Genomic DNA, 27608 nt, shown 5'->3' with positions numbered 1-27608 from the left:
TTTTCCTGACCCCCTCTGATTCTCCACCCCCCCCCCCCCAAGCTCAACTTATAGCAAAGCATACCTGATTTGGACCTTAGATGAGCACCAAATATTAAGAAAGTTGGTGTGGGTGGGTGCATAAGATATTAGGGCTGCTATCTCAGGCATGCTACACCTGTCCACTAATGGAGGTGGAATCTACGGAACACATCTTCTTTCATTGCCCCCTGTATGCCATAGTTCATAACAAATTTATCTGCCCCCTTTTGGAAGCAGATTGGACCAGAGAGCTTATCATGGGTGACAAGCCTCAAGTCTCTCTGCAGATAGCAAAATTTTGTGTCTACGCGATTCAAGCCTACCAGAAGGAAACCAAATACCTTTAACATTTTTTTTCAATGACTAATTTTATTCCCTGTGATATTGTTATTGGCAAGATGGGTCCTATTACTGTTATGTGGATCGAGAAGTTGTTGACAAGATCGCACACAAAGGTTCACCATCTTCTTGGAGAGGAGTGACAAGTGGAGTGCCTCAGGGATCTGTCCTGGGCCCCGTGTTGTTCAACATGTTCATAAATTATTTGAATTTGGATTTGGATGAAAGAATAGAGGGGGTGCTTATTAAATTTGTAGGTGATACTAAATTGGGAGGGGTGGCAGACACACCAGAAGATAGAATCAGGATACAGAATGATCTTTACAGGCTAGAAAACTGGGCAAAAATGAATAAAATGAATCTTAATAGTGAAAAATGTAAAGTTCTGCATTTAGGTAGGAAAAATCAAATGCATCACTATAGGATGGGTGAGACTTGTCTCAGCAGTAGTAAGTGTAAAAAGGATCCGGGGGGTCTTAGTAGACTATACACTGAACATGAGTCAGCAGTGTGACTCGGTAGGTAAAAAGGCAAATGGGATTTTAGGCTTTAATAAAAGAAGTATAGTGTCCAGATCACGCAAGGTGATCATTTTACTCAACTTTGGTTAGACCTCACTTAGAGTACTGTGTTCAGTTTTGGGCACCACAACCAAATAAAGATATAGAAAAACTGGAACACATCCAGATGAGGGCTACAAGGTGAGGTGTTTGAAGACCAAGTCGTATTAGAAAAGGTTAAGGGAGCTTGGTTTGTTTAGCCTGGAAAGAAGACGACTAAGAGGAGATAAGATAACCATCTTCAAATACTTGAAGGGCTGTCATATAGAAGATGGAGCAGAGTTGTCTTCTGTAACCCCAGAGGTTCAGACCAGAAACAATGGGTTGAAATTAATTCAAAAGAATTTTTGATTAAACATCCAGAAGAAGATCCTGACAGAGCGGTTCCTCAGTGGAACAGGCTTCCTCGGGAGGTGGTGGGTTCTCCTTCTTTGATAGTTTTTAAGCAGAGGCTAGATAGTCAACCCACAGAAATGTTGATTTCATGAATTTAGACAGATCATGAGTGAGTGGGCAGGAAAGGATGTGCCAGTGTTTGTCTCTTGTGGCCCTTCCTTGTATACCCAGGGAATTTCTAACTGTGGCTGTGGGTAGGTGATTTTCCTCCAGGCCAGGCTGGAGGCATGAAATTGGGGTAACTGTGGGTGTGCAGGTAGTTATGAGTTCATGCATTGTGCAGGGAGTTGGACTAGATGACCCCAGAGGTTCCTTTCAACTCTATGATTCTATGATTCTCTACACACACGCCACAACATCTTTTAAAATCTTAACGTTTTACTATGTCTAATTTTTATATCCTGGTCTGTGACTGTATAAATAAAAAAATAAGATTCTGGGAGATCTGGGGGTGGAGCTTGTGGGTTTGGGAAGGGTAGGGACCTTATTGGGCTATTCTGCTATAGAGTCTCCCCTCCCAAGCAGCCACTTGCTCCAGGAAGATGGATCTCTGTAGTCTGGAGGTCCATCATAATTCCAGGAGATTTCCTGTTCCTATCTGGAGGCTGGCAAGCGTTAAAATACTTCTGATTGCACTATACTGCACTGAATACCTCTGTGGAAACCAGTGAGAAACCAATGGGTGTCCAAACATACCTAATTTGAAGAGACTGGTAGATGCCTGCAATTAACTATTGCCTTGGATTCGCACTGAGCGCCAGTTGGTGGTTTGAGACAGAGCAAATGCATTATGGGAACCGTACGATGCCTAAATTCCCAGCACTGGATGCCAGAGAGTATTTTCAAAGCGATTTCTCATTCCTTTGAGAGCCACCGCTGCAACTCACCAACACATAAATGGTGGCACTACACCCATTAATCTTTCTCTGCCACAGTCCTATCTAAAGGAAAGGGAAACTTGTGTTCTAATGTCATGATGTAGCACAAGTGGTGGCCTTTATCCCTTGTGCATTGGAAGAAGCACTGAAATTTCACACCTCCCATTGTTAATCCTGGCCATTGGCCAGTGCTGAATTGAAAGTTGCTGCGAGTGAAAATGAAAGCAAGCCAGAAGCTTATGGTTTCAACGACCTTTTCTCCCTCTCCCCTTAATTAATCGGGCTAAAATCCACTAAGCCGCTCAGGAGGCTTTAATCCAAGTTCTCTACTTTAATTAATTGGTCATCGAAATAGCAAGGATTTTCAACAGGGCCATTTGGATGCCTCCTATTGTCAACAAAAGGAAACGCAAAAACTGAAGGCACCCAAGTTTTTCTTCTCCCCTTTCCGCATGGCCCTCTTCCTGGGCTATTTTGACTTCCTAGTCCATTCCTGAAAGCAACCTAAAAAACTAATTTTTCTGAATTTCAGGCCTTATAACAGCATAAGAATAGCCCTGCTGGGTCACGATGCTGGTCCGGTCCGTTCAGTTCAGTATCCTATTTCTATGTGGTGTCCAACCAATTGCCCTGGAATCCCATTGGTCGCCATCCCTCAGCCTTTTGAACAACCCTGAGCCCTTCTCTTCCTGCTCATTGTCCTTCTCCCAGATGCAACAGCTGGCAAAAAGCTGCTACAACATCTTCAGAAAAGAAGGGTTGCCAGCCTCCCGGCAGCACCTGGGGACCTCTGGCTCTTACAGTCAATTTCCAAAGGTTTCCAAGATCCATTCCACTGGAAGCTGGTGGGGCAGAAGAGCACGCATAAGCTCTCTGTGCATGCATTCTCTGGCAAGATCTCTGTCACTAAATTCAAGGCCTTTGCCAGTAAGGGAGGGGTGGGGTCCCTTGATCTTCGGGGCCCATAGCACATGCTACAAGAGCTACATGGATAAACCAGTACTGAAGCTAAGCAACAATACTACAGAGACACTGCAAAATCATAGAATAATAGAATAGAAATCATAGAATCATAATAGAATAGAATAGAATAGAATAGAATAGAATAGAATAGAATAGAATAGAATAGAATAGAATAGAATAGAATAGAATAGAATAGAATAGAATAGAATAGAATAGAATAGAATAGTTGGAAGAGACCTCCTAGGTAGTCAACCCCCTGCACTATGCCTGCCCCCCACTGTAACCTGCCACCCCCTTGAACCTTCACAGAATCAACCTCGGTCAGATGGCTATCTAGCCTCTGTTTAAAAATTTCCAAAGATGGAGAACCCACCACCTCCCGAGGAAGCCTGTTCCACTGAAAACCCGCCCTAACTGTCAGGAACTTCTTCCGGATGTTTAGAATGCCAGTACTCTCTCCTTCCCTCAGAACTTACCACTGTACAGAGAAATGGGGTGAGCATGACAATATCTAGTTCAGAATCTATATACTGTTAGCCACTTGTGACTCCCATTTGCAGAGACCTAAATCTACAGATTAGGCCCATACAGAGTCTAAACAGATTTTTCAGCAAACTTGAGGCACTCTCCATGTTTGTAGAAAAATCTGAAAACGTAAAAAATATGCAGGGTTTTTAAATTCCTCCCCCCAAGTAAAGTAATGATCCCTGCGCAAGTACAGAGAACATTCTTCCCTTCTTACCTCAGTGTGGTAGAGCCTTTGCAAAGTATCCCATGGACCATGCTGGACAGTGGCTGCCAGAGAGCCTGGGGGGCAGCAGCAGCAATGAAACAGCCCAGCAGCAGCAGTCGGAGATCCCAGGGCCATTCCAGGGTTGGCAAGAGAGTGAAAGGGAGATGGGATCTCCCCCTCCACGAATCTCACAGGGTCCCACTTTTTTAATCTTTACTTAGCTCAGAATGAGGTTGGCAAATGTGCAAGGAATTAAGTTGCCCTAGTTCCCTGAGAACAGTGGGGAGAAAGAAGTGGGCGGAAGGAAGGAGGTTTGCAGTGGGAGACTAACAAGACAGACAGCATCAAATGGAATGTCCTACCCATTCCTACCTCAAAAATTCATTAAAAGTTTTCTTCAGCTTTTCCTTTTCTACTTTTTAGCCACAGTTTGCTTTCCATCACTGTGGTTTGCTTTGCCCTCTTCTTTCCTGGCATTCCCACTTAGGCTCCGGATCCATGGGGAGGTTATGATAGTCCATTGTTTGGGGCTGATCTGCATTTTGTGAAATAAACCAATGGCATGAAGGTGATTCCTCTACGGAAATTGTCATCCAGGCAGCCAAATCAACTGGAATGATCGATTCTTGCCAACAGCGGAACCAGAGTTCAGTATGACCTAGATGCTGCTGTGCCAAGAGCCTTTAATCTCAGTATGCACCTGCAGCTGGCACAGGATACTGGTTCCTATAAGTCTTCATTATAGTCATCTGCATATGTGTATGTACACGAGATTTATACCATGAGAGCAGGCCTGGGTCATTGGAGCCATGCTCCTTGATATTATCCTATAAATCACAGCAATTGTGGTCCGTGGCTAGCAATAGCCAGCTGAAGAGAAAATGCTCCCTGGAGTCCTTGTTTCAGGTCAGGTCTCTGTTGGCCTGACTTATTCACTGTCTGTGAATACATGGTTGCTTTGTTCCTCTACAGATGACGATGAGTGTGGACAGAATAACGGAGGCTGCAGCGAGTTCTGCATCAACCTGAAAAATTCCTATCGTTGTGAATGTGGAGTTGGGCGTGTTCTGGGGAGTGATGGAAAGACCTGTGAAGGTGAGACTAAGGAAGGAATTGATTTGGGAGCCTTGTGAAAAATAACACCTGATTTGCATGTCGATGCTAGCCAAAAGGAGAGCCAATATGGTGATATCTCAGACTATCTCAGACTCAAGTTCCAGCATAAAGTGTATTGTTTGACCTTGGATCAGTCATGCTCTCTTTAGCCTAATCTGCCTCACAGAGATTGCAAGTTGCTCAGAAGCATACCCACCCACAACAGCCATATACCTTTATTTTGGAATAACCAAAATATTGCAAATCAATGTGCAAGCTTGTGAGCTCTTCAGAACTCTTCGTCAGCTTAGTTAGCTCTCCCCCCCCCCCGAGGGGGGGATGTTGATGGGTTTTAGGCCCTGGTCTTAAGGCTTTCTGCTCATGTCACATGTAGAATTTCAGTATAAAATGATCCTGGATGGAGCTGATCTCAGATTGAACCTTTGCTCTTTTGAGATGGCTTAAATTGTTTACAGAATTTGGTACAGAAAGGGGTGGGGGGGGGGATAACTTACAACCAACCCGAATACAAAAAAAGCCTTAAAAGTTGAGGGGGAATGGTATGTGTCAGGGTCTGCCACTTCTTTTCCACCACAATGCCAGAAGCTGGATGCCTGAATCAGGAACAACACTTTTCCTGGAGACAGCGTCTCAGAACGGGGTCAATGAGGACTTTTTCCTCTCTCCTTCCCCTGCATTCACCATAGTTACTTCACTATCGATAAACCCCGCCTCCTCACAGTAGCTGTCCTTCCTGCCTAAGTAGCCTTCCTTTTCCAAGCCTCCACCTCCTGAGTCTTCAAAAGCCCTCCCGCCCTTCTGGGACTTGGCGTCTTTCATCAGATGCCCCACCCTCAGCTGCACCTGTGCTCTGCCCTGCTGCATGGCTGGTTTCCTGGTGTGGAGAGTCAAGGCTGTAAGCTCCATGCCTGCGAGTGACAGACAATGGACTGCCATAATCAAACAAGGTAGTCCTTCATAAATGAACATGTGACCAACCCGTTCACATCAATCAGGAGTACTTTTAGGCCTCCTTGTCACTTCTTATTTCTGCTCTTTTTGGGAAAGGGCTGGTATCCACTCTGATCATTTTGTTTTTATTAGCAAGAACAATTGTTCCTTTTTCTGCAAATGGGAAAGTTATACATGCTATAAAGACACATTTTATGGCCTGAGGTGTTAGGTGACATTTTTCATGAAAATAATGCTTTTCTAAGGAGTTTATTAAGCAATATGTAACCAGGTTGGTTGGTTCCATGTTTATTGATATGTCATGGGGTTTATGAGGCATTTCAGGAAGGAAGTTATTCACTTTGCAGTGTCTTCAATACCCAATGCAGAACCACAAAATCTTAAGGGAAGATGATGGAATTGAACCATTGTACTTCCAGAGAAGTAGATTGTGCAAGCCTAGCACACGATCACCAGTTTAAAATTCATTTGAATCAATGAGAGATCATCCATCTAAAATACTGGGATGTTTGAAAATCTTCTCTGGGCATTCATCATGCTTTCCATTATACACAGAGACCTCCTAAAATTGTATTTCAGTTTAATTGGTTCTGAAGGAGAGGCATTACATCAGGGTTGTATTACAGGAGTGAAATTCTCCTTGACCTTTATTTTTGTGGCTATGCCTCTGGGGATGCTGTAAGTTAGGTGCAACTTGATGTCACTTTCCACCACTACAGACCTGTATTTAGATACACATGTTGGCCACACCCACACCTTAACTTTTTGATGCATCTGTATGCTACATTAACTGTACCCCGGACAATAGCTTCTGAGCCCCTCTCCATTTCCAATAGGCTTCTTTAAATATTACTTCAATATCTCACTCAGTGCTTGTTCTTCCTCACTGCTGTAATGAGGAGATCTCATTACTGAGTGAGATATGGAAACTACTCAGAAATCCTGGAAGTAGCAGGAGAATGTTTACTCCTTCACTACCATGCTCTTCCAGTCATTTCCTTGTACAGAATTTTGCCTGCGATGGTTAAAAAACAATGTAAAATGGACCACGGTCTGTGCTTGCATATTGTTATTATGTCAATGGCAATGCGCAGCAATTGCTATAGAGTCAATACCCCTTTCTGGCTCTCTTGATTAACACCCCTTCAGCGTGATGCTGTTTGAGCAGATGGGTCTTCTCAGATTTATTCCCCGTTGGTCTATTCGCTAAGGAGAGTGCTCTTTGTCTGGATGTGTCTAATTGTTCTTTCTGTCCTAGAAATTGATGGATGTCACAACAATAATGGAGGCTGCAGTCATACTTGTAGCACTGTGGGAGACACCTACCAGTGTGGGTGCCCACGGGGGCTTGTTTTGTCAGACGACAACCATGCCTGCCAAGGTAAGTTAATCAGGATCTGTGGGAACAAACGGTGCTTTACAATGTGTCAAGATAATAGAGCTGGGCGCAAATGGACATTTGGTTTCCCCACCTCATAATAATTAGGATACATTCTACAGAAGATGCTTCTGAAAGGTGAGAGTACCAAAATATGACTTTAGTCACTGGTTAATCCATTTCAGCCCTGGAAATTGGGGGGAGACATTGGCTGGGTTTTGTCTACATGTCCTTCCCGCGTATTCTTAGCTGTCTGTTTGCATCATAGTTTCTTTCCCTCCTCTAGCTCTTCTCCTTCTACATCGTGATGTCTAAAGACATCTCATTTTTGCCTAAGCTACCATTTTGATAGGCAGCCATATCATCCCACATTCCCCGATCACTTCAGAATGGCTCCTTATGAAAACCCATTAGAGAGAATTGGGGAGTTCATTCTAAGCCTGCCACCCATTGCAAGGGTGATGTGTGAGGCAAGTGTCCTATTTGGGTGGATTAGCCTTGTGGTCACCAGCATTTCAAGAGTATACAGAGGAATGATTGTGTAGGAAAGCAGCATCTGAATTGAGCAGCCATGCCTTTTTTTTTATTAACACAAATAAAATGTATGGCTTTCTACAGCAGTCTTATGCAGCTAGAAAATGCAGTCCCTGGCTCCCACTGAATCAACACAACTTTTTGAATTAATTCTAATTATGTGTGGGTTAACAGGGCTGGCAGAATGCATGTATCAAATTACTGCTTCTGCTCTTGCAAGAAAATAGACGCAAATATTCCCTCTCTCTGCAGTATCCAGGCTATCGCACTGAGTGATCGGCTTCCTCTCAGGAATGGTGTAGATTTTAGAAGACACTCTATGATGTGATAATTTCCGTGAAAGCAGATATCTCATTGGAGACGGATCGGGGCACAAAGGCATTCCTATCAGTTAGTAATTTCCTGCAAAGCAAATGTGAATAATGGAGGTGGTGGGGAAGGGAAACACAGCTGGTGGCAGGGAGTAAGTCTGTCGGGCAAGAGAACATTAAAGGACATTCTGGAAGTTAAAACAATTAAAGAGGCACGCACACGAGAGAGAATCTAAATTCGGCATGAGTCAGAGTGAGCCACCCCGGGGTTCTCACCTGGCAGGCTGGCCCTCTGGGAGGGATGCAATGTCACTGCTGAGCCATGCTGAGCCACTGCTGAGCCTCGTAGGGAGCTGTAGTGTGTCTGCACTGTCTGCTGGGCTGCTCTGTGATCCTAAAAGGCAATGGACTTCATGGGTGTTTGGCACAATAAAACAAACTGGAGTGGAATGGCAGGGAGTTCTAGTGAAATCTGTGGGCTCAGGGTGTCCACAGACATTGGAGGTGATCTGAGCTCTTTGTTAGGATCCCAGCATGTTACAAGAGAGAAGCAGAACTGATTGAACTGAACAAAAAATCCCTCCAAAAGCCCCAACGTATATGCATGCACAGACAAAAGGATCTTCCCACCAGTGTGCCCTATTGGTCAGCTTCATTATAAACTGACTGGATCCTGCAGTCGGCATCTAGCTGCTCATTTGGCTAATTGCAGTACAGATTTACGATCCTGCTACGGACCTCGAGCTCGGTCCTCAGAAGATCTACAGTTATCCCACCCCATTGTTGTACTCCTGGTATCCCCTATTTGCAGGAGAGGGGGGTTGCTCCAGCATAATTTCATACTGGCCATGTTGCTAATTTCCAGTTTCCTTTCTGCACCATAAATACCTACTCAAAGTAGCAAGTGTTGCTGGAGATTGGGTTGTAGGTCCTGTGGGTCTAGTGTAGTGGAGTGTGCAGGATTAGTAACATAAGAGAAGCCAAGTTGAATCAGACCAGTGGCCAATTCAGTCCAACATTCTGTGTCACATCATGGCCAAAAGTCAGGGGCCATCATGAGGTCCAGCAGCAGGGCCAGAACTCCAAAAGCCTCCCCACTTTTGCCCCCCAAATACCAAGAATACAGAGCATCACTGTCCCAAATACTGTGTTCCACTATTAAGCCAGGGGGACCCAATGTGGTACCCAGTGACCCCTTTCCTTTTAGAAAGTGGACAAAGCTGGTGACAATTTTGCCCCGTAGGGCTTCTGATTGGCTGTGCAGATTTTTTTAAATATCCTGTTAAACTGTGTTTCCATCTGAAATGTTGAGGAGATAGTATTAGAATTATATATGACCCGGCTTCTTGGCAATTTGTGATTGGCTCCGCTCCCTGTGGCAGCCATGTTGTGATTGTGCCCACCACCCTATGTCAGTATTTCAAAGCTCAAAGCTGTTGGGAACCCCTGGATTAAGCTTACCTATTTGGTTAACATGCAGGAGAGTCTGGCAGCCTCTGCAACAGGCTTATTTATTTCTTCACACATACTTGGAACTACAATCCACACACAGAGAACTAGAACTAGGTGAGGTAGGGTTGCCAGGCCCATGGTATAAGTGCAGCCTGCCTCTGCCAGGCCTTGCCCCCTAGCCACCAATCAGCTGGCTGGTGGGAAGACTTACCTGTAGAAATAAGGCAGCTTAGGCCACGTTGCCTGTGTCTCACTGGAAGTGACATCATCACTCCAGAATCTTCCAGATGATGCTCTGGTATTTGGATAAAAACTCTATAGTAGAAGCTGGCTTCAGCATTGAGTTTTTGCCCAGGTACCAGATCCTTGCCTGGAAATTGCTGGTATAATGATGCCACTCCCTGTGCAATGCCAGTGACATAGCAGAGGTCTTCTTTCTACTGGTAAGCCCCCCCCCCCCAATTCCCTACCATTTCCAGGAGGGACCTGACAAACCTAAGGTGATGTCCTCCCATACAGAACTAGAGGGCCAAAATGTAAAGATGAGGAGACAGTTTTTATATGTAAAATGTTTGATCAAAAATAGTTTTTAACTTTGTTGTATACCATCCTGAGTTAAACAGGACAGAGTGGTATATAAATAAAATATTTATTTATTCAACTTGTCTATGAGGGCTCACTTAAAGACACACACGTATATATACACCCAGTACGTGAGGGGGAAGGGAAAAACCTCTTGCAGCAGATCTGTTCTGAGGGAGTTTTTCACTTGGGTCGTTGTAAAAATGGGCCCAAATGGGCTATACAGTGGCGTGACACTGTCCTGGTGCTGGGATGGTGTTGGAAAAAATTAGGAAGCTGAGTGAACCTGGCTGTGCCCATGGCTTCTTCCGGAAGCTGCCCTATTCTACAATGATTCTGGAGATACAGTACTGCCCTACCACCCGGGTATGTCCTGTCTTCTATTTAGGCTAGCATATCTTTGGGTATGCCAACGTAGGGCTTGGTCATCATTCTAAACCCTTTAGAGAGAGAGTTTAGGATTGCACTGTTGCTGCTAAATCTACTCTCCCACCCTTCCCTCTGGGCACTTTACTCCTGGACAGGCTCACTTCTGGTATCAGAGCCTGGGTAGGGGGACAAGGCAGAATGTAGGGTAATAAGCCCTAGTAAGGGAGAGGATTCAGCATAGGGTAGCCACCAGCAAGTCATTGGGGGGGGGAGGGGGGAGTCGGGCTGCTAGATCCAGATAGGAAATGTCCTTGAGGTTTGGAGATGGAGTCTGGGGAGAACAGGGACCTCCATGGGGAACAATGTTTTGGAGCCCATCCTCCAAAGCATCCATTTCCTCCAGAAGAACTTCTCTCAGCTGTAGTTCCAGGGGTCCCTAATTCAACGCCCCTCATTTGACTGCCATCTCCTTTGCTTGTTATACACAGCTCTGTAGGTTGGTTCTCATTTCTGTGAGGCTGCGTGGGAGGAGAAGCTGAAGAGGAAAAAAATCCTTATTTTTCTTTTGAAAGTTGCCTCTGAATTAAGAAGAATTACACATTTCCCACGGCTGCTTCATATAATGAGACAGGGCCCAAACACAAAATCCTAACAGCAGAAAAGCATTGGGTGTCCTCATTCATCACAAAAATTCATTGAGCAACATCATAAAGATCCTAAATAAGGGCTGTGATCAGTTCATCAGCACAAAGTTATCCCTCTGCCTGGCACTGTTGAAAATTATTTCCAAATGCCCCTAGAAACTGTTGTCATCTTCTTTTTGGGGTTGTTCTTTGTGATTTGATACACATTGATTCTTTCTCTCCCTTGCGTATGTGACAAACAGCTAAGAAAGAACTTTTGTTTTTCATTTTCTGCTTCTGAAAAATAGCACCCTTGGCAAAGTTAGTGGGGAAACACGTTTCTAGTATATTAAGGCTAGGAGAAAGGCATTATACACCACTGTGTTGTTTTCTTTCCAGAAGTATTACCAAGAGTAGAAAAATGAATGTTTAAAAGCCATAACCTTGAACAGTAACATGCTACATTCAAGAGGAAAGAAAATTATGACAAAGTTAACATATTTTCCCTGGATTGCAGAGTCTGATTAATTCAGTCACAGGCAGCACCTGTTTTTTTAAATTACAAATAACCTAATGAAAGGAGCTCTAAATGTTTCCTTGCCATCAGGATTCATAAATCTATACCTTTCTCCACTAAAAATGGTTTATGGACTATCTGTCCCTCACATTTGAAAATTATGTGTAAGTGATTCAGTCAGAACTGTGTTTTAGAAAATTCCCTAAATATGATTTTTAATGCTGCTCTTTTTCATGGAAATGTGTCTCCCCTGAATAGTCATGGTGGCAAAGAATCTAATTAATTGAATTCAAATGGGTAAATGTGACAAGTCTGTATGGTGAATTTTTCTATTGACTCTTCCGTAATGGGAAATATTTCTACCCTAGGTCAGCAGTTCTCAAACATTAGCACCCCAGGGACACCAATTTTGATTTAAACGTTTTCACAGTGTAAAGCAAGCCACACAGCCCTCTGCCTATTAATGTCTCCAAAGTAAAGCCTTCAGTACATCAGCTGCATTTAAAAAGCAAATGTAAATAAAAGGTTTGTGTTATATATATGTGGACTATTTCAGCATGGAGGGGAAAAAATGGGAGTGGCATCCTGCTTGCAAAAACTAAATCTCACATTTACAGCTTTCCTCATGGGGAGACCCCTCCCACATTTGCCCTCTGCCCCATAGCAGCTTTTTGTCTCCTGTTGAGGCTATAAGGGGAAACAAGCCGAACTTCTCACTCTGCAACTTGGCTTCTCAATCACAGCAAGCCACCAATCACAGCACAGCAGTTATCTCATGGACTGAAACTTTCTCCCCCCTACTCCAAAATAATTTATTTAAGGCACTTCCACATTGCTAGGCGGTAATGCCACAGCACAGATGCATTTCAAATAGAAATAAACACTGCCCCGTTGCTATGGAGAAACACCAGAACAATACAGCATTCCCCCCCCCTGGAATTTGTGTTCTTCTGCAGTTTCTGTCTGAATGAATTTCTGAGATGCTGAACATGGTTCCTGGAGCCCAAAAAGACATTTTGTGCTAGTGGTTGGCTTTAAAACAAAGTGCTCATACCCCTGTATGATCAGGAGAAGGCAGACAGATCACTTGCCCTCCCCCCCCCTCTTTCCCAGCTCATTTTCCACCTCCAGAAAACAGAAAGGGTGTTGTGTTTTGCCTGCCTGATTCCAAAAAGACCATGGACACTTTAAAGAAGATTTTATTTCACCTTTGACAACATAGATTTGTGGTCATGCTGCAAAACAGAGCACACCATTTAAAAAAATTACTTGGAGCAAGAAATAGAGAGGGGAGGGCGGATGTGAGGGTGGGACAAAGATGCTGAGACTATTGTGCATTTTCCCCTCCATACAGTCTTATCCCTGATTGTTCACTGATGGGACCCAGCCCACCATTCCTAGAAAACAGAGAAGATGCTATTCTAAATCAAAGAAATTTGTAAAACTGTGGTCAATAAACAGAATAGCTCTAATTTTTTTAATTGCAATTTATGTTTCCCTCTCTTTGGAAACTCAGGGTGAATTACAAAATTATAAAATACATATAGCGTTTCCATAAATAAGAATTTACAATTAAATAAACTTTAAACATAAAACTAACAAATCAAGTATAAAATTACCATATTGAATTAAAAAATAAAATATTGAATATTAGAATTGCCTGTGGTGCTTTCCCTCATGAGCATGGGAGGATATAATGATTGAATATCTCACCATTTTGTGCATGGAATGCAGATAGTTTTGGCATTCCACGCTTACTGTTCCTCAACCCTCAAAAGATCACTCCCAAGATGGTGGGATCTGCAAGGAGGGATCACTACATGGGGATGATGGATGATAAGGCAAGGAAGGACCCTTCTTTCTTTTCTACAACCACACCTCTGCTAAAGAAAAGGCTTGGATTCATCCCCTTTTCCCTCCTGAGTCTGGCATACTGACCCAAGTGGCTGTTCCTCTGTTGAACCCGGGAAGGCCTCAAAGAGGAAAGCCAAACTTTGCTTTCCTGTTTACCTGTAATGGCAAGCTGCTGATTGTAGTAAACCTCATATGGACTCTGAGCATGTGAGGGGAGGAGGATGAGAGAATGGGGGTGGGTGGGCCAACGGGCTTGTTTATATAGCATGAAACCATGGTTGGGCATTTTATTGGAACTCCTGGAGAATATGCCCGCGTAGTTGTAGAATTGCATATAAAGAGCATTAAAGGGTAGTGGGACATCTAATTATTCAAATGTTTAAGAGCACGGGCTTCCTCCAGTGGGTGACATGCCTGAGGGAGCAATCCTAAGCAGGTCTGCTCAGAAGTAAGCACCATTTTAGTCAATGGGGCCTACTCCCCAGGAAGTTTCTTTAGGATTGTAGCTTGTGTCATGGATTAGATGACTCTGTGATATATGACTTAGCATCATTCCCACGCCTACATCCACGCCCTGTTTCTGTATTTCCACCCATATGGGAAGGCCATGGGTTTGCCTCTGTTGTAGAGCAGCAAATGGCACACTTCCTGTTAATTATGTTAACAAATGCACCAGATTTCTATCTTCAGGTTGCTCTGCTAGGCTTGAAATCATCATCAACATTCTGCTGACTTTCCAGAGCATGGCAGCCATGGGTGGAGCCTTCCCATCTGGAAAAGCCCTTGGTTTGAAGCCATTTGGGATTTCAGAAAGCACTAACACTATGAATCATCATTCTAAAAAATGCTAACACAACTGCTGGATCCCAACAGAGCACGCTCACATCTTGGGGGGTGGGAATGTGACCGCCCAAACAGCTCTTTGGGGAATAAACCAAACTGGCTCTCAAGACTGAAACAGTCATAGCCTTTTTATAGGCAGGCAAATCAAAGGTTTTGTAGGGCAAGGAGAGCTTTAGCTAACAAAGTACAGTCATTTAAAGAGGACTCATCTTGTTGCTACGATGTGAGCTGTGCTTTTAGATTTCCAGCTAATTTGGTAGGTTTGCTTTTTCCCCTTGCAGTCCCAGTCCTCTGCAGATCTACCTTCATAGAAGTGAACATCCCTAAAGATCTTGTTGGAGGGCTGGATCTCTCACTCATCAATGGTTCATGCAAAGGAGTATCCAATGGCACTCATGTCAACATCAAGTTCTCCCTGAAGACCTGCGGTACCACCATAGATGTATGTACCATTATTAGCTTTTCTTATCAGCTGCAAACATCTCCCCCCACCCCTGTTGAAGATTGTTCATCCCCTTCTTTCATATATGTACCTAGACTCATATAATCATATAGTTGGAAAGGACCTCCAGGGTCATCTAGTCTAATCCCCTGCACAATGCAGGAACTCACAACTACCTGCCCACCCACAGTGACCCCAATTTCACACCAAAGTTATCCCGCCACCAAAAATCTCCAAAATCCAACCTGGCCCAGAGGAAATGTACCCACCATCCCACAGTGGCAACCAGCAACTCTTTGGGTATGAAAGGAAGGGCCATGAGAGACAAACACTGGCACATCCCTTCCTGCGCACCCACTCACCATCTGCCTAAGTTTCCTTATGTAACTAACACTGCCACCCCAAGCAGAGTTTCACCCTTCTAAGCCCATTGTTTTCAATGGAGAAGGCTGCCACTCAGCTTATGATAGCACTATAAATATACACTCAAGCGCATATCTGTGTTATAGAGTTAAACTGGGCTTGTATCAATTTAACTATCATGGTTTTATCTGAAGAATCCTTGACGATAGGGTTTGGGGTTGACAACTATACGCAGTTTTCCAGTCTGTGTTTCCAAGACTGCTTTCACGCTTCAATAGCATGTGATTAGTGCATTGTTCATGCAGTAGAGGACCTGAAGGAACACCATGGTTGATGTGGCTGAACATTGTGCCCAATGCAGGCCTGAAATGTGTATGACAAAGCCAGTTGGAGCAAGAGCCAATAGAAGCCTGATGTGCAACAGCATATCTCACTTCCTTCTGCTTAGGGGGAGGGACAGTGACATTGGAGAGGACAGTGATGGGATCAGGAAGCAAGAATGACTACAGTCCTGCTTGAATGCTGCATTTTCCAAATGAGGAACACTAGAAAGCTGCACTGTCGGGTGGCTAGAAATCTGTGCCCCGTAATATTGGTAAAAAGGAACAGACTCCATATTACACTGGAATGGTTTTTAGTAATTAGCAACTGGCACATAAGAAGTGAGAAAGTGTAATTCCATACATCCAGGCTTTAGCGGTGAAATTGTTACGATTATTGTTTTGATTGTTTTGATGTGATATTCTATGCTCCTGTTTCTTGTTTCCACTCCTGTTTCCACTATGGCAGCTGTGCTCTCTTGTCTCTTTCACTTTTACACACACAAGGGCTGAATCTGCACTGGGATTTTTATTCCCAGTGACCCCAAATTTTAAAAAGCCACCTACATGTTATTCAACTTCCATTTTGATATTTAGCACTTGAAATTTGCCCTGATTCATCCGCGGTGATACTACCTTTCCCCTGTGATATCCAGGAGGTATTCTGCACGGAGCCAAATAAACAGTTTAAAAAACAACCAATTTAGACCACTTTATTATATTACAATCGTTGTTCTGCATTGAATATAGTCTGTTGAAAAGCTATGTTGCAATGCTCTCTGCATGAAACAATTCATAGCCCTGCCCCCTGAAGTTTTGCCAACTTCGCTTTGTTCTTTAATGCAGTCACTAATCTGCATAACTAAGGAGTTTCTCTGCATGACTAATAGAGTGTCTCAGGCAGGCAGGAGAGAAATGAACTGGTGAAAAGCATATTTCAGAAACAATGCTTAAATGACGCTTAAAACACCGAAGAGGCAGTTCACCATGCAGAGCAAAATCAGTTTTGCGGAGTAAATTCACTCTTCTGTGCAGAGACCAGAAAAACAACGATGCATTTAATGAGTTTTCATCAGCTTATCCATCATGCAGAAGAGGCCCAGGAATGGATAGAAGTCACTACATTTGAAAAAAACACCCAAAAGCCCCAGTATTAAGTGTAGATCTCTTCATTTTGTCAGATTAACTTCCTCCCTCTCCCCCATGCCCCCAACAGTGACACTGACATATTGTGGTAGTCTGTCGCTGATTGGTCAGGGTGTCAGTTCAAAGATTGCCTGGTTCCGAGTTATCATTCCTTCGCAAGACTTATTTTTGCCCTAATTTCTAATGTGACTGTGCTCCGAGCCCACATTTCTCTGTGCCGAGATTTGCCTTTTTGATTGTCTTTCCCACTGCTCCCCTCCCCCTTTTTAGTTTCCCCAATCAAGTGGGAAGGAGAGAACAGCCACACAATTAAGTGCAGAACGCAGTCTGTTTCAATTTGGGGGAAAGGAAGGAGGAAGACCCAGGTTCAAATCGATATGAATTGAGCAGGATCAACAATTGGGGGGGGGGGGGGAGTAAGTGCAGAACCAGCCAATGTTTGAGTTGTGGCACAGACTGAACTGCACTTAAATATATTAAAATACTTTCACAAGACAAGACAAATGTTGCCATAAAAAGAACTAGATTCTATGACCTTCTGTATCAATTATGCCATGAAGCAGACTAAAGGCCCAGACAACAGCCACTAGAAATATTATTCAAACCTCTCTCAAAACTTCAGCCTGCACACTTGCAAGCATATCTTTGCAACTGTAAAGCCTATATATATATATATATATATATATATATATATATATATATATATATATATATATATATATATATATATATATATATATATATATATATATATATATATATATATATATATATATATATATATATATATATATATATATATATATATTAAAGCTAAGGTTCCCAGGAAGTATCATGCTTCAATCAGAATTGCAGTCTACCTTTTTCCTGCACTCCTGTAGAGTCAGACAGACGAGCCTGGTTATAGCATCTCCTGACATACATTTTTGCTTCCTCTGTCTCATTGTTGTCACAATGTTTTCTTCTTCCTCCTCGCTGTATGATACAGGTCATCAATGACAAAATCGTTGCTAGCAATATGGTCACTGGCTTGCCAAAGCAAACTCCAGGCAGTAACGGGGACATTATCGTCCGCACTGGCAAACTGTTGATCCCTATAACTTGTGAGTACCCTCGCTGGTACACCATCTCAGAAGGCTACGTCCCCAATGTGAAGAATTCACCGCTGGAGATCATGGGTCGCAACCGAGGCGTCTTCCCCTTCACTCTCGAAATATTCAAAGACAAACAGTTTGAAGAGCCCTACCGGGATACCCTCCCTACTCTTAAACTGCGGGATTCTTTGTATTTTGGGATCGAGCCCTTGGTGCATGTGAATGGTCTCGAGACGTTGGTGGAGAGCTGCTTTGCAACCCCTACAGCCAAGATTGACGAAATCTTTAAGTACTACTTAATTCGAGAAGGGTGAGTGTCACGGCTGTTCCCTCTTCATTTAACTAATATTTAAAAGCCAGGTTTTTGTCACTGTTTGGGTCACCCAAAATGCAGAGGATTTATGGAATGCCAACTCTTTTCCAAGGCCAAATGGATTTTGGCAAGCAGGGTAAGGAGAGGCTGCCAGTCACAACAATCACCAGCTGTCAAAAGCTGCCCAGGCAAAGCTATCCACTTCACTTAAAATGAGCTAGGGAGGGCTGTTGGGTGAGCAAATGAGCAATTTCTGGAGGGTTGCTCTTCCCTTAATGGTAATGGTTGAGAATTAATTTGGCGTCCATTTTCTGTGTTGGCCAGCTGATGAACCTACCACTGGAGTGTATTTAACCAATTAGCACAATTGTGTTTTTCAGTGGTTGCATTACCCTGATAGGAAGTTTTACATGGATTCAGGTGAGGCTTAGAACTTTGGCCCATGCACAGCATTTTATTTTATCGGTCAAGCATTGTGACTAGGGTGTAAACTGCACAGAGCTTTTATTCCAGTCCCAGGTCGATTCAGTCCCTGCCGTCTACACAGAATGCGATTTCTGTTTTGATTTTGGGCGATTTAAATTTTCCTTCTGCAGCAAGAAGGATTGATCCAGAGTGACCCTACCTTTATTGTGAGATATCTTAGAGTGCTTTTATTGCTCAATATTTTTAGAATTGGATTGAGAAAGCAGGCTGTTTTGAATCTGGGCTGTGCTCTGTGGTAGAGAACCCCTGATTGGCCAAAGCTGATCATGTGACCAGCTTGCCTTAAAGGAGAAGCCCCTAATTTCTCTCAACTTCTGTTGGTCTTAGATTTTTTTTCTCCCTCCTCTGCCTTCTTCAATCCTCTCTCGCCCTACCCCCCCCCCTCCAAGAAAAGAAAGAGGCTCCTTGCTTGGCTCCTCTCCCCACCCCCTTCAAGAAAAGAAAGAAAGAGACTTTGCTCCCCCCCCTTCTGAACTACCCTAACCACGTGCAGAACACTTTCCTGATTCAATGGGGGGGGGGGTTAAGAGGAAGACCCGAGTTCAAATCGATCTGGATTCAACAGGATTGACAGTGGAATAAACAAAGTAAGTGCAGACTCTGCCTAGGGCTACAAAAAAATAACCTGATCTTCTTCCAAGACACCTTTAAAAGCATATATACATATTCACATACTGTTAGAACGATTTTCTCATAGAAAGGGACCAATATGCTTGGACCAAATATATAAATCCATGAGTCACAAGTCAAGTGGGCTTCGCAGGTCATGTGGACCTGTGGACCTGAATAATGATATTTCAATCACAATAGCAATCTTAGCAGGGAAAGATTTTCAACCACAATCTTTCCCACATCTCTATTCTGAGACTCAAGGTCAAACTATATCTTACAATCTGTAGCCTGAAGTGACTTGGGTTCCCCCAAGCCTAACCTTGGCTGAGATACAATCAGACATCAGGTGAGAGAGAACTCATTTGCCAAGTGCCAAAACAGGAGATTTGGACTGGGACCACAGTATGTTGAGGAGAATGGGCTTCAGCCTCCCTGCTCCCTACCAATTTCCCAACTCCAAACATCCCCCCAAAGGGGGGGGGTCCTATTTGCTCCATTGCATGTGTAGCCCATCAATATGTATGTAGCCCCCAGTTAAGAAAATAACACCTCATGGACCTTTTTGGCTTAGGAACATGGTGCTGAGGAGAGACTGAAGTAACTTCTCTCGCACACATACACACAATGGTCCTGATCCAAATTGCAGCCTGTGCACTTGCAAAATGGGTTCCCTCTCATCTAACAGTAGTCTGAAATTCAGCCAACATGGTTAGTCTCTACAAACCCTTTACCTTATTACTCCAATCCTCTTTAGCAAGTGGCTCATTTCAAATGTTTACCCTCGTCATTACTTGGGACCATTTCAGGCTTCATAATCTTTACCCCAGCACATGTCCAAACAGAAGTCTCTGCAGAGCTGGTTTCTAGTCTGTCTGTTTGTCATTCAGTCTACCTAGTCCCTGGGCAGTCTTTTTAGAGTTAGTATTCTTATGAGAAGAGTTACAGAGAGAGGGAGGGTTGTTTATAAAAGAACCCAGCAGACCCCTCTGCTGGTTGTTACCATCCCTAAGTACAACTACCCAAGAAATCCAGCTTCCCCAGGATCCGACCCCCTTTCTTACAAGTGATAACCCCCAGTTCTTCTTCTTCCTCTGATCTTATTTTGAAGAATGCAGAATCTCTGTATTCTTCAAATCCCCCATCAAGGCAAGTAGGTTACCGCACAAATCACGGTAGTTTTAGAGTCATCACAGCCCATCAAAGGTCTTTATACCTTTTGTTTACCATCCAGTGCTATAATATACTACAGACCCAGTGGGAGTAGATGTCATTTTGCATAAGCAAAGAGTACATTTGCGACAATGAGTTTAATGGCTTTTAATCAAACTCTTCCTGGACCAGTTAGCCGTCTGCCAACATTACTAAATCACAGCTGACTTCAGCTTGGCCCAAGGACGTCAGTAAACATTTGTGTTTGAAATATCCCTGGTCGCTCAAGCCTAGGGAGCCTTTGGGCAGTCAAATCTAGGATGCTCTTGGTCTCCAGCCTTCTGCAGTTATGAATACCCCAGATGACTCTGGGCATTGCAACTAACATCAGGGACAACAGACGTGAAGGAGATGCACTAGGATCTTCCGTGTGGCATCTTGACAAGAATGCCCTTAGGCAGTCCCACAGACTAAACACTTCTTACATCTTCTGAGGACCTATGTGCAGTAGCCCTTCTGGTGTTTTTGCCCTCTAGGGGGCATCTAAACACTGCAACATGAAGGCTACTTCGGATTCCATGAGAAATATACCATACTGACCTTAAGATACATTTTATTGCCAGCATGAATATGGTTAGACCCAGTGGCAAAACCTATCCAAGCTATAATAAATAACATTTCTGTAGTTCAGTAGTTCTCAAGCGTTTAAGCTTTGTTTGAAGCAAGATCCCATTTGGAGACTGTGGCCGACTTCTATAGAGCAATTTAAATCCAACTATCTTGGCTTAACCATATTGGGGGTTTTTTGATAGCCACTTCTTCAGGCAATGAAACACAATTTTCAGTTTAGTAATAGTGAAGTGAATTACTTAAAAACTGGAACTGTATGCCCTTGAGCCAATTTCATTTTAGCTCCACTTCAGGTTGATTTCGTCGACAATATGAAAGAATAGTTTCTTTTACAAGACCCATGTTGTGAATCGAGTTTTCATAAACGATGGTAAAGTATAATTTGCACTCCCCATTCAACTGGAACAATTTGGAACAATACCACGCAGTCCTCAGCATCATCTGCACCAGATCAAAAGCTGGGAATTTGAGTGCTGTGACCCTCCAAACCAATCAAATCTCCAGTGGAAGTCCAACACAATAGGTTCAAGGGCTAAGTGGAGAAAGATCAAACAGAGAATTAAGGTCAGTCTCATGAACAATTTTACAGCGGTGCAGGAGGACTGAAGGAAAGGGAGGCATTAACTAAGGGCTAGGTGCCACTCCAGGCTACTGTACACATTAGAGACATATGGACACATGATTCTGCCTTCCACTGAGTCAGGCCCCTGACCCATTAAAATCAGTGTTGTCTACGCAAAATGGAAATGGTCCTCCAGAGTTTCAGGCTGAGGCTTTTCATATCACCTCCTACCTTGATTCTTTTAACTGGAGATGCTGGGGATTGAACCTGGGACCTTCTAAATGTCAAACTGATGTTCTGCCAGTCAGCCACAGCCCCTCCATTCTTCCAGACCTACACAACTTGTAACTCACAAAGCCAAATCAAATACATTATGTGGCCAACAACCATTGCTTTGATAAACCAGCTGAGTTTCTTTGCTGCCTCATATCAGGTCTGGCTAAGAGTTTTGGGTGCCCTAGGCAGCCCATGACTTTGGCACTCCTTCCACTGCAACCTGGATGAATACATAGCTGCCACAACCCAGGTGCCACTCAGCCATGCTCCAGGGGAATGCAGAGCCAAGCAGGAAAGCAGCCTCCTCCTGGAAAATCCTGTCTGTGGACAATAATGATGAATGTGTAAAACATGAATGTGATTAGGCATGATGTCCTTTAGAGCTAAGTACTGAGCTTGAGGTGTGATGAAAGCAACACCGGAAGGTGGGACTTCCTTATTCAGTTGCTGTACTGTGGGGAGCCAGGATCCGTCCTTATGTATGAGCAGTGGCACTTAAACCTGCTACCTCAAAAAAATTCCTGGGAGAGAAATGAAAGTCCTCTCACTTTGATCCTATCTGCTCTGCCACTCTAGCCCGGCCTTTCCCTGCCACACTTGTTTTCTGAATTCATGGGGCCTTTGTCTTAGTGCAGAAACATCCAGCATTAGAGGCATCTCAGTCTGCTTTCTGGAGTAGACCAGAAACCACACCTGAAATGTTCCCCCCCCCCTTCAAGTGAGTATGGCATTGCTAAGGAACTATATCAAGAGAGCTTTTTGAAAATAGCACACTGCTAGTAGCAGCGGCATACTTAGCCAATTGAGTGCCTGGGGTGGGTGGGGCTTGGTGATTCAGGGTCAAGGGGCATGCCTGGGTGTGTTCTAACGCCTGGTGGAGTGTGCTCCCACCCGCCTCATTGTGAGTTTTTGGCAGCCATTCTCACTGGCTTGGTGCAGGAAGTCCTGATCCAGCCACACCAACAAGGGCCCTTGCTCTCTTGGGAGACCCGGTTCCTTCTGCAGTTGCACCCAGGAGTGTCTGGAGAACGAACACTGGATGGACGAGGGAGAGGCTCGAGGCTGCTCTGGGCAGTGCAGCTCTCACCACCTGCAGTGGCTTGACAGGGCCTGTGGTGGCATCTCCCTGGAGACTGGAGGGCTCTGAACAGTGCCCCCCCCCATCAAGTGTTATCCAGGACATTTGCCACACCTTAGATGTGCTGCTGGGTGGTAGTGGGACCAAAGTGGAAAGAAAGGTAGTGATAGACCAGACTATTATCAGCTGGACTGTCTCCAGGGGGTTCTCATTTAATCAGCCTAAAACACAAGGTGCTTCCAGTGCAAGCAGCTAATGACAGTGTCTTTACATTGTATCCTTTGCAATGAATTATGAGGCATGCCTTGAAGGGAACCCTGGTGATGAACACCTCAGTAACAGCTGCCTCTTACCTTGTCTACTAAGAGGGGTGGCATTGTTATCACTCATCCATTTATAAATGTTCCCCTGGAGATCTTTCTTTCCATCAGCTGCCTTGTGGCCAGCTCTGGAAGTAGATGTCCTTAAATGTTCTTGGATAAATTGGACACTTGCCAGCCATGCAGTCAATGGCGTATGACACTTTAATACGGATTTCTTCACTGGATTTGATATAACCGTCCTTAAGTAGGACATTTCGACCAAGATGCTGCGGACGAGCGCGCGGAATTTATACTGTCTGAGCTGTACCAAGCTGTGCCTTGCCTTTAGGATGCTCAGTTCTCCAGAAATGTTTTAAAAAATTAAAATGCATTATGAATAGTTTATGTATCGTTTTAGAATTACGTAAAGGATCTCTGCCTTGTAGAGCTAGTCTCTGTTTTTGGATGCGGCTGTGGATCCATGGAAGGGGACGAGTTCACACCCGCTAGTGCTGTTCCTTTCTCTTTCACCCTGTCCAATGAGCTCACCTACGTTCACCCCTAATTTGCTATTTGGGCCATGTTCATATACTCAGTACACGTCTTGGGATTCCAGTAGGGCCTGGGGAGCTCCCAGAATTACAGCTGCTTTCCAGATGGCAGAGATCGGTTCCCCTTGAGAACATGGATGCTTCGAAGGGTTGACTTGGTGGCATTATACCTCACAGAAGTCCCACCCCTCCCCATACCCCACCCTCCTGAGGCTCCACCCTCAAATCTTTGGGAATTTCCCAACCCAGAGTTGGCAATGCGGCTCATATCCAGTGGAAGATCATGCTGTTCTGCAACTTTTCCCTTCCCTCCATCTGCTGCTGCAATTTAGAGCATTCAAAGTCCACATTCCTGAGAGCAGATAGTTGGAGAGAAATATGCTGAGTTGTTTTATAACTCACCACAAAACTAGAAGGTTTTTTTTTCCTCTTTGAAAAGATATAGAGCTGAAATCTGCCAACATAAATCCTCACTCATGGTCCTGTTGGTGTCCACAAATATTTACAGGCTTCTGTCTGCTTCTCTCAGATTAGATCCCGGAGCTTGAATATCATTTGATTTAGTCGTTTGCATCTCACAGACACTGCTGGTGTTGATATTCAAATGAAAACTCTGCAATGGGATGATAGGAACGGTTCTTTTCTTGGTATTCCATGCCTAGAAACCTCAGAGGTAGTTGAAAACTTGGGGCTTAATTGTTTACAAAAGAGCTGAAGGCGGATTGGGAGAGGTTTTGGTGCACGTGGTAGGCACACCGTGTATTTCTTTGGCCTGACTGCTGCCTCCAATCAGACGTCGCAGGCCTGTGAGCCAATACAGAAGCCCGCTAAACGTCTGTCAGAGGCAGAAAAGAGAAAAAGGGATGTGTAAACATCAGAAGCAGCGATACGTCTTTCAAAAGCTCTCCAGCACTCTGGAGAAACAATCCCAGTTTCAAGTCAACCTGAAGCAATATGCAAAAAGAACCCATCGACATGAATAATCAAAAACAAAACTGTTTGGGTTTCACAATAATCCCATATATTTGAGCAGTCAGAAGGTGCTGTGTGTGTGTGTGTGCGTGTGTGCGCAATATCCTAAGTGGTATCTTTGGTTCTGAAATCCCAGGCTATTTTGGAAGAATGATGATAGCATATGCTTAAATCAGCACTGCCTACCTCTTTCGACATTTGTGTTGCTCCAAAAGGTGACCTGAGGATAAATATGGTCAGGCTACATCAGCAAAACCCCCAGGGTCACAGGACTGTGTGTACAGAGGGATTAGAGGTGTGCCTTCTGACATCTCTGGTGTTTCGGCCAGCACTTGCAGTCCTTACCGCTGTGTCCCCTTCCCTTCCTTCTAGGATGCTGTGTTAGGGCCAGAGACACGGATACGGCTATTCAGCAAGAGAAGCCAAATTCCCTGTTCTCTTCTGCCCAGGATATGTTGGAATATGTTCCATAGCTGTGAAAGCCATTAACTTTTTTCCCTCCACCCTCCGCTTCTTCAGCTGTGTTTCTGACGAGTCGGTGAAGCAGTACACCTCCAAGGATCATCTCGCCAAACACTTCCAGGTCCCAGTCTTCAAATTTGTGGGTAAACTGAACAAGGTGAGCAAAAAAAGCCCAAGGCATTTGGCCCTTAACTGTCTAGTGGCAAAACCACCTGTCATGTTTATAGGCAGCAGCTGTAGTGGTGCAAGCCTTTGATACTTTAGAGACACTAAAGGAGGGGGAGGTATGTAGACCAGAGCTGTGACGCTCTCCTCCTCCCCGTTCCCCAAAGTCAGCTTTTTAGATAGAGCAGAAAACAGGAGACAAGAAAAGAATACATTGTCGACTTCCCTCTGGAATGCAGTCCCTTGACTTGTCATGATTTAGCATTCTATTGCTTGAGTAGCAGAAGGATGAAAGGATGGATACTCATCAGTGCTGGTTTTCTCCACCTGCTCTTTCCTGCTGCATCCCCCATCCATCATCTACCAGAGACTTTTATGGGGCTGGAGCCGTTCAGCAACGTTGTTGGATGTGGCATGGGAAATGTAGCAGGGGGCGGGGGGGGAGGGGGATGAATGCTGTAGAAATTTAAAAATTGATGTACATAAATTATTTAAATAATTTAATATAGATTATTAAGTGTGGACCCGGACTGGGCTCATCCCCTTGACCCTCCTCCCTGGGAAATTGAGAAGAAGAGTTGGGGTTTTTATACCCTGCTTTTTTCTACCCAAAGGAGTCTCAAAGCGGCTTATAATTGCCTTCCCTTTCCTCTCCCCACAACAGACACCCTAGGAGGTAGGTGGGGCTGAGAGAGCCCTGATATTGCTGCTCAGTCAGAACAGCACTATGACGAAGCCAAGGTCACCCAGCTGGTTGTATGTGGAGCAGTGGAGAATCAAACCTGGCTCGCCAGATTAGAAGCCACTGCTCTTAACCACTACACCAAGCTGGCTCTTTGCCCTTGCCTGCCCCATCACATTCTTTTGACCCTGCGCTGACCTTCAGGCAACAAGATATGCAATTGGGGGGCTGGCTGAGTCTCTATATACTCCACTCCCTTGCTAACACTCAGCTGTTTTCATTGATGAATATGTCAACCAGTTCTGCTTGTACATTGACACACATTATCTCTGAACTTGTGTCTGATCCCTGCAAAATTCCATGTGCACCTCTCTTGGTATTCAGGAAGTATTCCTGCATTGCCGTGTCCTTGTGTGTGGCGTGACGGATGAGAGGTCTCGTTGTGCCCAGGGCTGCCACCGACGGATGCGCCGATGGGCTGGGACAGAGGAAGAGGAAGCCAGCCACGTGATTCACCATGTCCTGACAGGCGGCCCCATTATGATTGACATGGAGGAGTAGATCTGTCTTATAAACCTGCTGTCTGAGTGGTGTTTCTCCTATGTACTTTTCATAAGTAGCAGCTATTCTGCCAAAACAAATTAAAATTAAATTGACAACTTTTGACCTTCTTTATCGAGGCCAGATTACATACAGGGTCTTTTAAGTGTTCCTGTGGTTTGGGTGCAGTGTTCTCCCCTCCCCAAACCCCCCCCCCCATTTTTACACATCCTTGTTTTCCTTTTCTTGTTCTTCTATGGTTTCTCTGTCATTTCTCTGTGCATTCTCAAATCAGATCAAAGGTGTTTTGTGAAGGCGCGGAACAAAGGATGAAGAGAGGATGGTAAGACAACAAAGGGGGAAATAAGGCATTGAGGAAGCTCAGAGAAAAGCAAACACTGCCAGTTGGTGCCCAAACTCCAGGGGGACTTCTGTGTAAAGAAAACCCCATCGTGTGCATCTTAAAATGCTTCTTGCTTGATAGCAAATGAGTCCGCATAGCACCCGCTAAACACACTCCTGATGCAAAGAGCCTAAGAGGTGTCAAAGCTCTAGAAACTGTTTGCATGAATTATATCCAAAACATCTAGGTCAGCGGTTCTCAACCTGGGGGTCAGGACCCCTTTGGGTTGTGGGGGGGCACCATCACTGTTGCCACTCCTCCTGCAAGCGCCACACAACAGCCTTGCAGGGTAGATCGAGAGAGCGTTTGTCTGTCTGGAGCAGAGGAAAAGAGCGAGGTCAGCATGGTGGGACAAGAGGCAGAGCTGAGAAACCCCGGGAGAAAAACAATTTATATACAATAATGAACAATGAATCTTCACACCATTGGTCAGTTTCGGTTTAATTATAATTGCATAATTTTATGGTTGGGGGGTCACCACAACATGAAGAACTGTAATAAAGGGTTGCGGCATTAGGAAGGTTGAGAACCGCTGATCTAGGTAGTCCAATCAAGTTCTGTTCTCACAAGGCTCTCCTGGCATGGAAGAAAAATGCAGCGGGGGACCTGCTCCCTGCCCCCATCATGTCGAAGGGGCACA

General features: G+C 44.3%; 1 protein-coding gene across 2 annotated transcripts in view; it reads left to right on the top strand.

The window, feature by feature from the left end:
• OIT3 (oncoprotein induced transcript 3) overlaps window positions 1-26684 on the top strand; it is a 48877-nt gene extending 22193 nt beyond the window's left edge. For both annotated transcript variants that reach the window (XM_077350419.1, XM_077350420.1), the window contains exons 4-9: window positions 4863-4985; window positions 7216-7338; window positions 14702-14862; window positions 17680-18095; window positions 25236-25335; window positions 26410-26684. In XM_077350419.1, the coding sequence (XP_077206534.1) occupies window positions 4863-4985; window positions 7216-7338; window positions 14702-14862; window positions 17680-18095; window positions 25236-25335; window positions 26410-26586 (1100 nt within the window). In that variant the 3' untranslated portion in view covers window positions 26587-26684. The remainder of the gene's footprint in view (window positions 1-4862; window positions 4986-7215; window positions 7339-14701; window positions 14863-17679; window positions 18096-25235; window positions 25336-26409) is intronic.
• Window positions 26685-27608: the final 924 nt, after the last annotated feature.

This window comes from Paroedura picta, chromosome 8 (assembly GCF_049243985.1).
Source record: "Paroedura picta isolate Pp20150507F chromosome 8, Ppicta_v3.0, whole genome shotgun sequence".
Lineage (NCBI taxonomy): Eukaryota > Metazoa > Chordata > Lepidosauria > Squamata > Gekkonidae > Paroedura > Paroedura picta.
Note: the sequence above shows the minus strand (reverse complement) of the source record. Positions and strands in the feature narration are given on the sequence as shown.